At 49.5% G+C, this 15,334-nt stretch overlaps 1 protein-coding gene across 1 annotated transcript in view; it reads right to left on the bottom strand.

Moving 5' to 3' along the window:
* Window positions 1-10,711: 10,711 nt before the first annotated feature.
* Window positions 10,712-15,334, bottom strand: part of SLC16A2 (solute carrier family 16 member 2) — a 35,521-nt gene continuing 30,898 nt past the window's right edge. Inside the window, exons 4-6 of the mRNA XM_064427211.1 lie at window positions 14,942-15,085; window positions 14,158-14,386; window positions 10,712-12,927 (exon numbers count right to left, since the gene is read on the bottom strand). Coding sequence (XP_064283281.1) covers window positions 12,707-12,927; window positions 14,158-14,386; window positions 14,942-15,085 — 594 coding nt within the window. The 3' untranslated portion in view covers window positions 10,712-12,706. The remainder of the gene's footprint in view (window positions 12,928-14,157; window positions 14,387-14,941; window positions 15,086-15,334) is intronic.

A 15,334-nucleotide genomic window follows, 5' to 3' on the forward strand; every position in this document is an offset into this window, starting at 1 on the left:
TTACTCCTCCCTTCAGGATATATTTCCAGACCTTCTCAGGGGAATGTGTTTGGCTGCTTTGCTGGTCCTGCTGCTGGGTGGGAGGAGAAAGATTGTGTTTGGTGACCTTGTGCATCCCAGAGCCATGCGGGGGCAGGAATAGCCATCCTTTTGAGGGCTTCTCCCTTTTCTGACCCCTCCTCGGTGGGATGGAGTGTTTGGAAAGAGAAGGGGGAGAGTAGCACAGGCTAGCTGCTCCTCCTGTCCTTCCCAGCTATTTCAAGTGTGATTGAACCTGTTCTGGGTCTTTTAACACAAAAAATCCAAACTCAGCTGTGTTGTGGCTCCCTAAACTCTTACAACAAATTTATATAGGGAAAATTAACCCTACTTTTCAGTCTTAGACTGGCTGGGCATTGTCTGTGGCACTAATGAGATGCTGCTGCCACTTGCTCCAGCTGTTCCCCTGAGTAAATCCCCTGCTAAGCCAAGCATGTGAAAATGCAGGCGTCAGGTCCCCTCAACAATGATTACTTCATCCCATTTTGTGCAGGGTTCCTTGAGCTCTGCCACCCTACACCAGCAGGGTTCTGGGATTTCAGTGAAAAGGGCTGCAAGGAGGTCCCTTGTGCTGGTGTTGGGGGTGCTGGGCTGCAGCACGCTCCCTGTGACCCTGGCACAGCCAGGACAGGAGCCAGCCAGGCTCCTGGTGCCCAGCAGGGATCTCTTCACACTGCTTTCATTTCTCAGGATGCATTTGCAGAATGTGATTTCTCCAGGCTGAAAGTTTGAAGCCAGTGGATTTGAGCTTTGTTTGTTTCCTGTAGAAAATGCCATGAAGGACAAAGTGCCTGGTCTGGTTTCTTGGCTTTAATACCTTCTTTAATCTTTCCTTTCACAACATTGAAATAGCTCTGGCACTTCTCCAGACCCAAACCCCAGGGTTTGCCATGTCTGCAGAGCCAGACCTTGGCTGGCCAGAGGGTTTATAGGGGTAAAAAAATAATTTTATTTCAGGTGGCCATAATGTTCCTCTCCAGAGCAGGGATTTGTGGAATGGAGGTGGGACCGCCCTGAGCATCATTCACTTCTCACCATGCAGGTGAAGGGCTGGAAAAGATGCAGTGGAAGAAATAGGTTAATCTCCAAACTAAATAAATCCTAAATAAACTTGGAAATGACTCAGCCTTTGCTGCTGGCACCTTTGGGATGGTTGTGTGTTAATTTGTAAAGATGCATCTAAATAAATTGAAATATTTATGGGATGGAAGAGAGTGGAAGATGCCCTGAGGGCCACTTGCTGCCAGCTGCTTGCCCATCTTCCCTGAAAATGTGACATGGCCAGGAGGGAAAGGTGAGGGTGGAAAAGATGGAAAGGGATGAAGGACAGAGGACGGGAAGGAAAATAGGAGGGGAATTAAACCCAAGGAAAACTAAAGGGTGAAAAAAAAACCCTTTTGAACTGTGCTTGTCTGAGTGGGATTAAACATCAACACAGGTGGAAGAAGAGAATGGGTGAGAGCCAAGCCATGGAGAGATGCAGTGGCTGTGAGGGGGCAGAGCAGCTCCAGGAGGGGCTCGGGGGCACAGCCTGGGGAGGGTGGAGGAGCTGCTGGGGACAGGCGGTGTCAGCTGGCCTGAGCCATGCTCCAGGGAGCCCAGAACAGATTATAAACATCTGTTAATAAATATGAAATAATAAAAATATAATATAATATAATATAATATAATATAATATAATATAATATAATATAATATAATATAAGTATTTCACTTATATTATTTTATAGTTAATAGTATTTATTATATGAATTATTTATTATTCCTTTTATATATTATTATTTATTATTCCTTTATTATAAATGTATATATAAAATATAAATATATATTAACTAAACATATAAATAAATAATATATTATTATATAATTTAATTAATATATAAGTAAAATATAAAATATAAACACCAAATCACAATGCTGGACAGGACAGGAGTGTGCCAGAACAACAGCTGGAGCCCGCCAGGGTGGACAGGGGGCTGGAAGGGGATTTCTGCACCGCCCTGCCCAAAAACCCTGGACTGTGCTCGTGCCTCCAGGGCAGGCTGCAGGTGATGGGAGGGACTGGTTCAGTGTGGCTGCTGTGCCAAAACAGAGAGCACACAAAGCCAGCACAGCCCCGAGCCTGGCATTCACATTCTCCGGAAAATCCCTTCCCCAGGATTCTTCTCCTGGGAAACTGAGAAGCCTCAGAGAAAAGGAAAACAATTCTTATCTCATTTGCTTCTCCTGTGTTGTGCTCATGTGAAATGTGTGTGGAGATTGTTCACCCACAGGTGATTGTTCCATTGGATTCTGGTGTGAGTGGTTTTCACTCTCTGGCCAATCAGGGCCAGGCTGTGTCAGACTCTGGAGAGAGTCACGAGTTTTCATTATTATCTTTTTGGCATTCAGTAGGAATCCTTTCTGTATTCTTTAGTATAGTATTCTTTAATATAACATAGTATCATAAAATATAAATTAGCCTTCTGAGAACATGGAGTCAGATTCATCATTCCTTCCTGCCACAAGGGTCCCCACAAATACAATAAATGCTCCCACTCCAAAGGCAATCCTTGCATCCCAAGGGATTTCTGCTCCCGCTCTAGGACCCTCTCGGGCTGACCCCACACCAGGGGGGGGATTATTTTAAAATATTAAATCTTATTTTAAAATAAGATTTTAAAGAATAGTAGTTGTGAGTAAAAACTTTGAGGTAAAAACTAATTAAACTATTCAGTAATTTAATTTTTTTTTACTTTTTTTTAGGATCGAGATTTTTTTTAATATAGTAATTTTTTTTTTAAGATTTGAAAGTGGTTGTAGATAAGATTATGAGTTTGGATTTGGACACTGAAAGTGTGAAGGTGGAGAAAGTGTAGTTGAATGAGAGATTGATTACTTCGTATGATATTTAAAGAAAGAAGTTGATGTTATATTTGGATTTTTTGTTGGCGTGTTTTTGTAATAATAATTGAAGAAAGTTATGATTAGTAGTTTGGATAAAAGAAATGTATAATTAGTTAGAAAATAAAAAGTAGGAATTTGAAGAGATATGTGTTTTGTAGGTGATTATATAAAGAGATGGTAAAAGATATGAAAGTTGGTTGTAATGCTTTGCAATTTGAAAGGGGCCTGGGGGTTCTGGTCAACACCAGCTGAGCATGAGCCAGCAGAGCCTGGTGGCCAAGGAGGCCAGTGGCTCCTGGATCAGGAATGGTGTCCCAGCAGGAGCAGGGAGGTCACTCTGCCCTGTCCCTGCACTGCTGGGGTCACACCTCTGTGCTGTGCCCAGCTCTGTCCCTCAGCTTGGGAAGGACCTGGGGACACTGAGCACATCCAGAGAGGACAGCGAGGCTGGAGAGGGGCTGGGAACACAAACCTGAGAGGAGCCTCTGAGGGAGCTGGGGGTGCTCCCCTGGAGAAAAGGAGACCCAGGGGTGCCCTCCTCACCCTGCACAGCTCCTGGAAGGTGCCTGTGCTCAGCTGGGGCTGGGCTCTCTCTGCAGCAGCACTGACACAGCCAGAGCACACAGCCTGCAGCTGTGCCAGGGGAAATACGGGCTGGATATCAGGAAAAAGTTTTTCACATAAAGGGTGATAAAGTTCTGGACTCATTTGGTCCTGTTTCCATCCCGATCCTGTTCCCATTCCCGATCTCATCCACCACTGGAGGTGGTGCAGTCCCCATCCCTGGGTGTGTGTAACAAAGCCTGGATGTGGCACTGGGTGCCAGGGTTTAGCTGAGGTGCTGGGGCTGGGTTGGACTCGATGATCTTTAAGGTCTCTTCCAACCCGGTGGTTCTGTGAATCCTGTGAATCCTGTGAATCCTGTGAATTCTGTGAATTCTGTGATGCTAATGTTGGTTGCTGATGCTTTGTGTCTCCCTCCTGGCTCTCCATCCCCCTCCCTGTGCCGTGTTTCCCCAGATCCCCCCGTACCTGCTTTTCCTGCTCTGCCCCGCTGCCAGGGGGCAATGCTTTCTCCTGGCATTCCAAACCCCGGTGCCAGGGACAGCCCAGCCCGCCCTGCCGAGCCTGCCAGGGGCCGAACAGCCTCGGGAAGGACCTTCCAAACCATTCCTTGGAATAATGGCAGCGAAGCAACGGCTCTAGGGGAGATTTGCATTTCAACACAGGCATGATTAAAAAAAATCTCCTGCCACTCCTCAGTGCATCCTTCAAGTCCTTCAAAGGCGCTTGCAAATGGGGGTTCTGCCTTTTTCCTTTTTTTCCTCTTTTTTTTTCTCCCTGAAGGATTATAATATTTAAGTCCTGCAAAAAGAAAAAAGATGGAGAAGAAGACAATGAAAGAAAAGAAACCCAGCCCAGAGCCTGCAGGGAGAGCAGCAGTGGCCGGGCACAGCAGTGCCCAGCTTGTGTACACATTGCACATCCATAAATAGATATATTTGTGTCTCAATCTATGTGCAAACTTTAAAAAATCAATACATAGATAGATGCTGTTTGCACATATTGGTCTAAATCATACGTAATTTGAAACTATTAAATTAATACAAAATATTGACATGTGGCTCCTATTTGATCTAGAAAACATACTTGTCATTATGTATATTTAATATGTAAAACACACGTGTTTTGTAGCACAAATATCAGCTATTACATCTAATTAACTTGGTTTAATCCATGATATTTCAATGTTAATGTACAAATAGATATCTACATACTGAACCACTGAGTTATAGTAATGCAAACACCCTTGTGTTTTGTTGTGGTTTGGTTTGGTTTTTTCTCATTCACAGCCCTTTTGTGGAAAAACTCAGGGTTTTGTCTGACGCAATATATTTTCTCCCTCATTTTTTTTCTGTAAATTAGGGCAGATCCAGCAGCCTGGCAGAGCAGGAGGAGGTGGCTGGTGCTCCCTGCCCTGTGCTCAGCCAGGCTGAGAGGGGATTTCCAGGGGCCCATGCACAAACACACCTTTGCAGATGCACACACACATATGTGTGTGTATATATATATATATATAAAAAATATATATACATACATACATGTGTATGTATATATATTTATTTCTGTGGAATTTGTGGGGATGGGCTGTGCTGAGCTGCTGCTCCTGGGGGTGCTGGAGCAGCAGGGCAGGGTGTCCCCTCCATCCCCTCTCTGAGTGTCCCCATGGATGCACTGCCCACTTTTACCCCAGCACTCTCCCAATTCTCTCACAACCTTCCAGCCATCCCCAGAAGATAATTTTGATATCAAGCTAAAATTGCCACTTTTTCTGGTGCCTGTAAGGGAAGGGCTGTGCTTCCCTCTCTCAGGAATGGGATGCAGCATTCCCTCTCCTTGCTCTGTCCCTGCATGCACAGCACAGAGTCCTCTGAGGAGCTCACTGCTGTACTCTCATTCCCTTTGAATCTCTGTTTACCATCTCTTATCTCCTGCTGGGGTTTTTTAAAACACTATTTGCAGTAAATATACCCAACTTGAAAAAGAGTTGAGGTGCACATTAAAAAAAAAAAAGCCTGAGTTATATAAAATTAATGCACGTGTCAGCTTTCATCTAATGGCAATTAAAGCACCTCATATAAACAAATCATTAATAGAAAACCGTGGATGAAAGCTGTGTTTTCAGTGTCTTACAGCCTCTGTAACCTCACTCATGAATTATCACCCCTGATCTTTCCCAACCTTCCCATATCTTCTCTTATAGACAAAAATGATTAATTGTCTTGTGACCAGGAGGTACCTCAAAGGCCTCATGGTGCTCCTCACTCCCTGCCAAGTGGAAGAAATAATATTAATAATATTTAAAAACAGCCCTGGTGCTGTGGCTGTGTGAGAGCCCCCACGGGGTGAAGAGGCTGCAGCCCCTGGAGGTGCTGGGGGTAAAATCCAGACCCAAAGCTGCCCCCAGGGCAATGGAAAACACCCAGGGAGCTCCAGGCTCATCCTGGGCACCAGCTGTTCTCAGGGTGAGTAAAAAATGATTTTGAAATAATTTTTACTTCTAAATGCCTCAGTGGGACAAGGACCATCCCCTTCCAGCAGTCTCCCTCACCAGCTCATGAGAGCATCTCCCCTGTTGGGTTCCAGCACCTCGGCTCAGCCTTTCCTCAAGGTGCCTCAAACACTCCATAAAAATAATTCCCAGGAAAAACCCTTGCCTCTCCAGCCCCTCTGGACAGCTGGCAGCATCTGGAAAAGCTGCTGAGAGCCATGAGCAGCCATGAGGAGAGACCTGGCAAAACACAGGAACAAATCCATTTTCTTTTTAAACTGGTTTATTCTACACAAATCTTTTAAACAACATTCATAAAACATTAATTACAAACATGTGCTAATATGGGGTAGGTTTCTTTCGTTTTATTTTTTTTTATTCAAACAATCAGAAATTCACATTTTGAAAGGATAGGCATACTTTTAAGAGACACATTCACTTTACTTCCAAATACAAAATTTTGAGGGATTATAAATCACTTACAAGGAGCAGATGTAAAAAAAAAAAAAAAAAAAAAAAAAAAAAAAAAAAAAGGTAATAATTTTAAGCTTCAGGATCTGATTTCAGCATTGAATTGAGCAGCTGCCTTTGGACCACTGGCTCTGCTGCCCTGCCCAGGGTGCCCAGCAGGCCTGGGCACCTCCCAGGACCAATTTCAGAGCCACACACAGCTCTGAGTGGAGAGCCTGGAGCACAGCACTAAAAAATAGGATTACAAAGCTACCACCAGTGCTGCAGCCTCTTATTGAGTCTTTCTAGTGCGTACAGACACGGAGAGGGTGCATCCCACCCCAAAAACCCAAGGGCAGACTGTTTTCCATCAACAAATGCCAGCTGTGACAGGGCCTGGCTTTGGAATCTGCTGAGCAGGGTGATGGCAGCAAGCTTGGAGGTCCTGCTTCAAAAACAATTACCCAAAACGGCCAAAATTCAAGCCTCCGCCCCAGCGCTCTCATGTGGAGCCAGCTCCAAAATCCACCCATCCGAAAGCAAATATTTGGCTTCATCCTGCTGGATCTCAGGGCAGGGGAGCGGGGTAATTTCCTAATTGCCCTCAGTCTCCCCAGCAAATCCTGCCTGTGGCTCTAACGGGTTTAAGTGGCTGAAACAGGATATGCTGGGAACGTTCAGGCCTGGGGAAGTGGAGCTCTTTCCCGAAAGGATCGGGCTGAAGGAGCTCAGCCCAGCCAGGTTCAGGCAGCTTGGCCAAGGCCCACCCGAGGGGCAGCATCACCTCAGCACAGGAACCTGCTCCAGTAAACAACTCATCTTACACACCACAATAAAAATCTACAAAAAGGACAAAAAAAGAGCTGGATTCCTTGGCGAAGCAGCCCCTGGGTCTTGTCTCTAAAGCTACAGGAGGGGCTGTGTTTGCGGGGTGGGCTGAGGTGGGTGCAGGGAGAGCCTTGGGGAGCAGGGTACAAAGAGAGGAGAAACTTTGGAGGTGCAAAGCCTCCTCCAGAGCCACGTTTTGCAGGAAACAGGAGGGATTTTGTGCCATTCCTCTGGCTGGGAAGGTGGATCCCAGCCCTGCACCTGTAGGGTTTCATCACCAGGGGACACGGGGACACTCGCAGGGTCTGGCCTTGAGGGGAGCACTGAGGGCATGGCAAAATATTTGCAAAAATAAAACTACAAAGCCCCCCCGACAGGGGCTGTGCTGGTGGTCCCACCAAAGCCCAGTGATAAGCTCCCTGTCACCAGGGCTTAAGTTCACAGAGTGGCCGTGCCAGGCAGATAAAGGACCTGGAGCAATGGCACAGGCTCACCCCTGGAGGCCAAAGGCCTTTCAGAGCTCCATCCACCTCTGTGTTTGCTTTCCTGCCCAGGGCTCTCAAAAAGAAAGGAAACAGCTTTCTTTTGGTTTGTTACTTGCCCATGGAGCCCCTCTCTGTGCCAGTTCCTTGCCTGGCGTTACTCAGAGCACCCTGGAGCAGGATTTAAAGAGCACTTGTCAACCCCATCATTGTCCCCAAAGGTTACAAGGGTGCTTGTAAGCACCCAAAAAAGCTCAAGTCCACACTTGGTGGCATAAAGCTGGAGGGAGGGAGCTGCTCTGCTTGCCTTGGCTTTCAAAGTCATTCAAATTTTCTGCTTCCACCTGGAAAAGGAGAACTCTGCCAGCTTGGAAATAATTGAAGCTAAAATAATCGAAGTGACCCCAGACAAAACTGTGGGGTGCAGGGGCACACAAAAGCCAGGAATGGTTCGCAGTGAAGAATGGAGAGGCAGCAAAAGTCTCAGCTGGATCTGTCCCCCTGCATTCCGAGGATTTGATCCGAGCTCACCTTTACCCAGGTGAGGATTACGTGGCCACTTAGAGATGCAAGTGTCAGCCAGGGTTCAAATCCAGAGCAGGTGAGATCCTCAGCACCAAATCAGGCTGCCCAGAGCAAATTGCTCTTGGCACCCACGTACCAAAGAGAGCCTCTGCTGCCGTGCAGAACATTCCCATGGCACTGCCAGGGAAGGAAGGGCAGGAATGTCCCTGCCCAGCTGCTGGCCACCACCCTGCTGGCTCCTCCAGGCAGCTCAGCCCGCGGGGTGATGAAGCTCCTTGAGTGGCAGCCCCAAAGCACCACCATGGTGGGAGGCAGAGCCAAAACCTCCTGAAACTGGGGGTCTCCAAACCCCACGGTACCACAGCAGACCTGCAACAGCCCTCTGCTTGGCTGGCAATTAGGATGTGGCCTTCCCACAGCTCCCACAGCAGAGAAATGTTAGGAAACCTCAACCCCAGCTGGAGAGAGGCCAGAATTTGATAAATTTAAGCTCTGTGACTTTGAAACTTGTGTTTGCTTGGCTGCAGGACCTCGGGGCAGGGCAAGCTGCAGTGAAGCAGCTCCTGCATATTGTTCCAAAACTGAAAAAAGCACTAAGCCATGAATCATGGCTCGTCCCAGACAGCTCCCAAAGCCCTGCTCCCCTTCCCATCACAAACACAGCCATCCTGGGAGCCCTTCCAGCTCAGCTGTCCCCCTCCATCCCTCTGCCAGAGCCAGAGGAGTTAAACCCGATGCCTCACTCTGCAGTAGAACAATAATAAAAGAAAAAAGGAAAGGAAAAAAAAAGAAGAAGAAAAGACAACAAGTTGGTTTTGAACACCCTTAAGGTAAAGATTTAAGAGGCAGCCCCAGCCCAGCCCCGAGCAGGAGCTGCTGGGACACGTCCTGTGCTCACTCCATGCTTACATAAGGCTCTGCAGCTCTGCAAACACCACGGGCTGGAGTGGGGCCCTCCCTGCTCCCTTCCACCCCTTTCCCACCCCAGGGGCTCAGCCCCCTCCCCGTTCCTTGCTGGCTCCCAAAGCTGGCCGAGCCTGAGTGCTGGGCTCCCCCTTCCCTTCCCTTCCCTTCCCAGAGCAGGGAGAGGGGCAGGAATCACAGCCTGGCACTCGCAGGGGAGGGAGAAGGTTGGGTTTTTAGTCAGAAAACTGAGTAAAAGGCAGCCCCAAAGGGGATGGGGATGTTCTGGGCTAGGACAGGATGGCTCTGATGGGACAGGGGGAGCTTTGGGATGAAGATTTTGCTGCAGTTAGGGACCCATTGGCATCACACCACCAGACCACCAGAGGCTGAGCTGAGGTTTTGAGGGCAGTGCAACCCCTCTCTGCTCACAATCCCACCTCTCATGTGCAGAAATTCTTGCAAACTGCCTGGTGTTCAAAAGGGCCAAACTAGACCCACAGCAGCAGCAATCTGACAAACAAGCCCCAAATACTCCCTGTATGTTGACAGTGCTCCAACCTTTGCCCTTCCCATTCCCATCTGTGTTTGCTGATGAGGAGACCTTTCATGGCTGCTGTCCAAACCTGCAGAATTTGTCCTTGTGTCCACCAAGGGCAGGATTTTGACCAGACAAAGACACCGAGTGTGGTTTTGGGAGGCTGGTACCAGACATGGGTCTAGGATAGGATGAGGGGTGGCTTCCTCTGACCAAGCTGGGGTGGCCAACAAAGCACCTCATCACTCCAAATCTCCTAGAGGGCCAATAATAAAAGCCATGGGGAAAGATCAAAATGTTGGGGGGGCAGATGTGGGTGCCAGCACCCCTCCTGGGCTGGCACAGCTGCTCTGATGCCACTGCAGGGCTAAACGACCCTTGCACTGAATGCAGGCTGCTCCCAGTGCCTTTGCAGGAATATGGAGCAGTTAAGGCAAGGGGAATTCTGTAGGAATTTGGGATTTGAACCATAAATCACCTTAGGAGCCAGGGAGGCTTTGCCACACAAAGTCTGGGTGCAGCCATCAGTGGGCTGTGCTGTGCAGGCACTCCCTCAGCCCACCTGGGGTTTGGAGACAGCTCTGCTCATGCTCTGCTTGCTCTGAAGAAGCTACTTCTGGAATTTAAACCTCTCACAATCTCTCCTTTGGGGTGCATTAAGGTCCAAAGTATGATTTAATGAACTTCATCAAACTCCAATGTGAATTAATGCCCCAAAACTCACAGAAGGAGTTACAATGAGGAGTTTTTTATTTCCTTCTGCTGTCAGAGGGCTTTGAAGCTGCCCCACTTCCAAGGCTCCCACCCAAAAAGCACCAGATTAACGACCTGCCCTAGGCTAAGTCTGGCAGATCCCAGCTGGAGCTGGGTTAGGGGGTTCAAGCCCTGCCTCCTCCTGCAGCTTCATCTGCCTCCCGTGGCTCCCAAAACTCAGTGATGGCTCAGCAGAGCCACAGCAGAGGATGCAACACAGGCCATGAAGGGGGAGAACAGTCATGGAAAAGTGTATCCAAGAAAGAGACAAGTAGACATCTCATTTTATATCATAAACAGACACGTCACAACACACCAGGTAATTTTCCAGCTCGTACAGGGACAGAAGGGCCACGAGACCACAAGACCTTACAATGCATCAGCCAAGAGGGGTTAAAAAGAGGGCCAGAGGGACATGCAGGGTCCTGAGCCTATTATGTACAAAAGTCCCACTGCTGCCTGTGGGAGGGGCCTCCACTGAGCCCAGATTTCCACAGCAAAGACATGTCCTGGTGTTACAAACCCCCACACTCGCCTGGAGACCAAGGGATGATTCCCACGACACACGTCCCTCTTCAGACATCTGAGATTTTACTGCCAGGTGAAGAAAATGAAAATCTGATGAAGGATGGGTTTGCAGTCAGGATAAATGTGAGTTTTGTTTCTTGCTCTCTCCCAGGAAAAGGCACCCCAGTCCCAGCTGGCTCCTTGTTCACACAGGGACCCACCAGGGCAGGAGAACTTCCCTTCTCACTCATTAGCCACGCTCATTAGCAATCCCTGGAGATGATCATAGAATCATGGAATGGTTTGGGTTGGAATGGACCTTGAAGCTCATCTCATTCCAGCCCCTTGCCATGGGCAGGGACACCTTCCACTACCCCAGGTTGCTCCCAGCCCTGCCCAACCTGGCCTGGAGCACTTCCAGGGATGGGGCAGTCACAGTTTCTCTGAGCAATTTGAATTTCTACAATTTTCTGTGGGCAGTGATGGATTCCTGCCCGAGCTGGGGTTGAGCTCTGCTGCCACTCAGTGTGGTGGGTACCCACTGGCTGTGTGATTCCCTTGCACTCTCTCCCTCTCCCCCCAGATCAGCACTGACCCTGCACCAGCTCAGTGACAACACACGGGCTACGAGTTAAACGCTACTGGGGCTGTCAAACCCTTTGGAAAACTGGGATTCCCCACCAATACTGACTCTTGCTTATTGCTGCATAATACACAACTGGCCCCAAAACCAGCAGAGGCACCCTGTGCCCTGAGCCAGCAGCATCCCCACACCTGCGGGTGCCCCTGAGCCCAGCAGGGAAGCCACCTCCCAGCACAGAGCTGATCCATGACACAGGGGCTCTGTCCCAGCCCTGTGTGCCTCAAAGCCACCAAAGTGCCCTTTTTGGTGGTGATCCCAAGGATTTGGCCCCAGAGAGCCGGGCACTGTGGGCTGTGCAAGGAGCTGCCCCTCTCTTTTGCAGCTCAAAAGCCCAATCATTAATTGCTGGGTGGGAAAACGGAGGTGGAAAGCGGCCAAGGGACCTGCTGGTCTCATCCACGCGTTTTTAAGGCATATTTTGCAGGAAGGGTGTGCTCCCGTGTGACTCCAATGGCTGGAGCCAGCCGAGCTCCCTGTCATCCCAGCTGCAGCTCCCTGGGGTTGTGGGAGAGCAGCGGGAAAGGAGGAAAGAGGAAGATGAAAGCGGGACTCGCTGACATTTATTTGGTTTGTGCATCAGACTAAAGCAGCGTTTCCTCCTTCGGATCTCTGGCTCCAAAACAGCCCCAGCTGCTGGACGGGGATGGGGCTGTCTCACTTGGATGTGACACCCGAGTGACACTGGAGGAGGAGGAGGAGGATGGACAGCTGCAAGGTTCAACAAGTTCCATCCGTGGCCTGCTTGGAAAAGGCATTTATTATCTGTAAACCTCTGTCGTGACGTATAGAAAACTGGGAGAGGAGCGGGAGCTCAATCAAGTTTGAATCCTGGTGAGAGTTCTCCTTACAAAAATGGTTAGGGGGGGAAAAAAAAAAGGTGGCTTTGAAATCAAAACTGTCCCAGAAAAAAAAAAAAAAAAAAAAAAAGAGCATTTCTGCTAGTTAAAAGCCTTTAACTAGAAGAAATGTTTGTGTTTTCTCCTTTACAAACATAGTGCATCTGCGATCACTGGGAATTTCGGTCCGTCTGGGAAAGGGCCTGTGCTGGGGCTACGAGAGGCTGCTGGTGTCCCGGGAGAGCCGGGAGCGGCGTCACATCGTCACATGTGTGCTTCGGAGGCCGGGCAGCCGGGCAGCAGCTCCCCGTTCACCACCGCCTCCGACACCAGCATCTTGTCTTTGCCGGAATCCAGGCGCTGCTTCCTCAGCATCCTCTGGTGGACCAGCGGCACCACGGAGAGCACCAGGCCGCCGATGATGGGCGGCACCCCCGCAAAGTAAAAGGCCGCGTCGTAATTCCCAAAGTAATCGTTGAGGTATCCTGGAAGAGAAGAGAGGTGACGTTAGAGCCTCGTCAGTCTAATGAGCTCGTTAGTCTAATGACCTGCTTGTTCCCTCCTTGCGTCACCCACCAGATCTGGGGAGATTTGGGTTTTTAAAATAATCTTTTTTTTCCGTTTGTGTTTCTTGGAGTTTTTACGCGGTGGATTAAGGGATGTGTGCAGCCAACACTGTGTACCAAGGGAGTGGAGAAGGAAAGCCTCAGCCGTCCTTCCTGTTTCTCCACAACAGGACAGAACCGTCCACATCCCAGACAATCCCAAATGCAAGTTGAGACGTGTTAAACCCAACACCTCTTCCCAGAGGCTTGCCAGCCAGGAGGCAGTGGGAAAGTGGGCAGGGGCTGTTCCTCTGCTGATTGTCTCCATTTGGAAGCCCTGCCCTTATGGATGTTTTATCTCCAGCTGTGAAATACATTCTGCCAGTTACAAACAATAGCCAAGCCTTTAAAACCCAACAAGGTTCTACATTTGTCTGGCAAGTTCCAACACAGCCAGGCATCCTTGGAGGATAACACATGGCCATTGATTAGCTCTGGAAAATTCCTCTGAGTGTCTCCTGCTTGGATGCTTTCCTGGGGATTAGGCCAATGCAAAAGGCCCCTTCACCCAGCAAGCCCCACTCAGGGGGTCCTGGTGCAGCACCCCCCCAGTGAGAGGTGTGTGACCCCCATGTTCCGTCCCGAGGGTGTTAGAGTGAACTTTGCTGCTGGAAGCAGAGAGATCGGAGGTGCTTATCCAGCTTTGGCTTAGCGCTGCTGATGCAGAGGTCCTGCTGCTCAGGGGCAGCTCTGGCAGAGCCCTCGCTGTTAAGGACGTTGGGGTTGTTGCTGTGCTGGAACACAGACCCAGGTCTCGTGGAGGCTCAGGTGTCTCCATCTCTAACTTCAATTCTATCTAAAAGGACTTCTAGAAAATTATTATCTGCCGATTTTTAGCTCAGCTGCAAACAGAAATCACTTAATGTGACCTTGGCTCACTGTTCCCCCAATGGCCACTTTTCATCAGCATTGAGAAAAGCCCTGAGGTGGCACAAGACGTAGCATGGAGTGATGCCACCCCCATTCCTCAACCTCCACATGACCTGATAAACCAGAGAACTCAAACCAGAGCTTCTGGTCTCACACCAAACCACCACCACAGGTGAAAGCTGCCACCACCACGTCCCTGCCACCCGCTGGGTCCTGGTCCAGCCCCAGGGTGTTACCAACCTGCAATGGGCGTGCCCGCGGTCATGGGCACGGCCATCAGCCCCATGAGGTACCCTATGGCCTGGGACGCCTGCATGGGCCCCACCAGCTCGAAGGCGATGGGGGCCATGATGGTGGTGAAGAAGCCGTCGCAGAGGCCAAGGAAGAGGCAGATGACAATGACGCCCTCGAAGCCTCGGCACTGGGGGATCATCATGCACAGGAGGCCCAACAGCATGAAGGACGCAACCTGGGGGAACAGAAGTGGGCATGAGAGTGGGGATGGGCAGCAGAAGAGTCATGGAGATGACACTGAGCAGGTCAATGTCACTGCTCCCTCCCTGGACCCAGCAAAGCCATCCAGCCACCGCTCCTGTCTCGGGGAGGCCCTTAAGAATAACCTTTTAAGAAGGGTTAAGAAGGATTAACTGCTGGATTAGCTGCTAGATTTCAGCAGTTTGTTCTTCAAAAACCACAAGGAGGTTAAAGGGTGTCGGTAGTTTGGGAAGAGTGGCTACCATGGAGTTTGATTGCTGAACAGACACCAGTCCCTGGGGTCAAGTGTGTAACTCCTCTTACACATCTCTGTAGTCAATTTTCTTCCCTCACAGCAGACAATGGTTGGTAAAGGCTTTGTGATTGACAGTTATTAAGCAGAGCGTGGACATTAATGCAGAGATACCAGCCCTGCCCCACTGTGGCTGGCCAGCACCTCCATGGAGGGCTGGACACACTGTACCTGCAGGTAAATCACACCATACCTGCAGGTAAATCCCACTGTACCTGCAGGTAAATCCCACTGTACCTGCAGGTAAATCTTCTTCAGCCCGGGAATGCAGTCGCCAATGCGGCCTGAAACCAAGCGCCCCAGCCCCGACATGGCCCCGAGGCAAACCAGGAGGATCCAGTCCTTTTTGGTTTCCTGAAATCGCTTCTCCACGTATTTAACCTAGGATGGAAGGAAGAACACAAGGACATGAGGCTGCAGTACATTCATTTCTCTCATCTCCCCAAAAGGGATGGGATTTCCTGCAGAGGGCTCATGAATTTGGGCTGGTTGTGTGACCCTCGTGTTCCCACCACACTGACCTGCACCCTCCACCCACCCCAAACTCAACAGGACCTTCTTCTCCTCCTCTCCTGCTACTGGTGCTGGTCCTTAGGAGCGCTGGGAAGTGACCCTGGCCTACTCTGGCAC

This window comes from Passer domesticus, chromosome 7 (genome assembly GCF_036417665.1).
Source record: "Passer domesticus isolate bPasDom1 chromosome 7, bPasDom1.hap1, whole genome shotgun sequence".
Classification (NCBI taxonomy): domain Eukaryota; kingdom Metazoa; phylum Chordata; class Aves; order Passeriformes; family Passeridae; genus Passer; species Passer domesticus.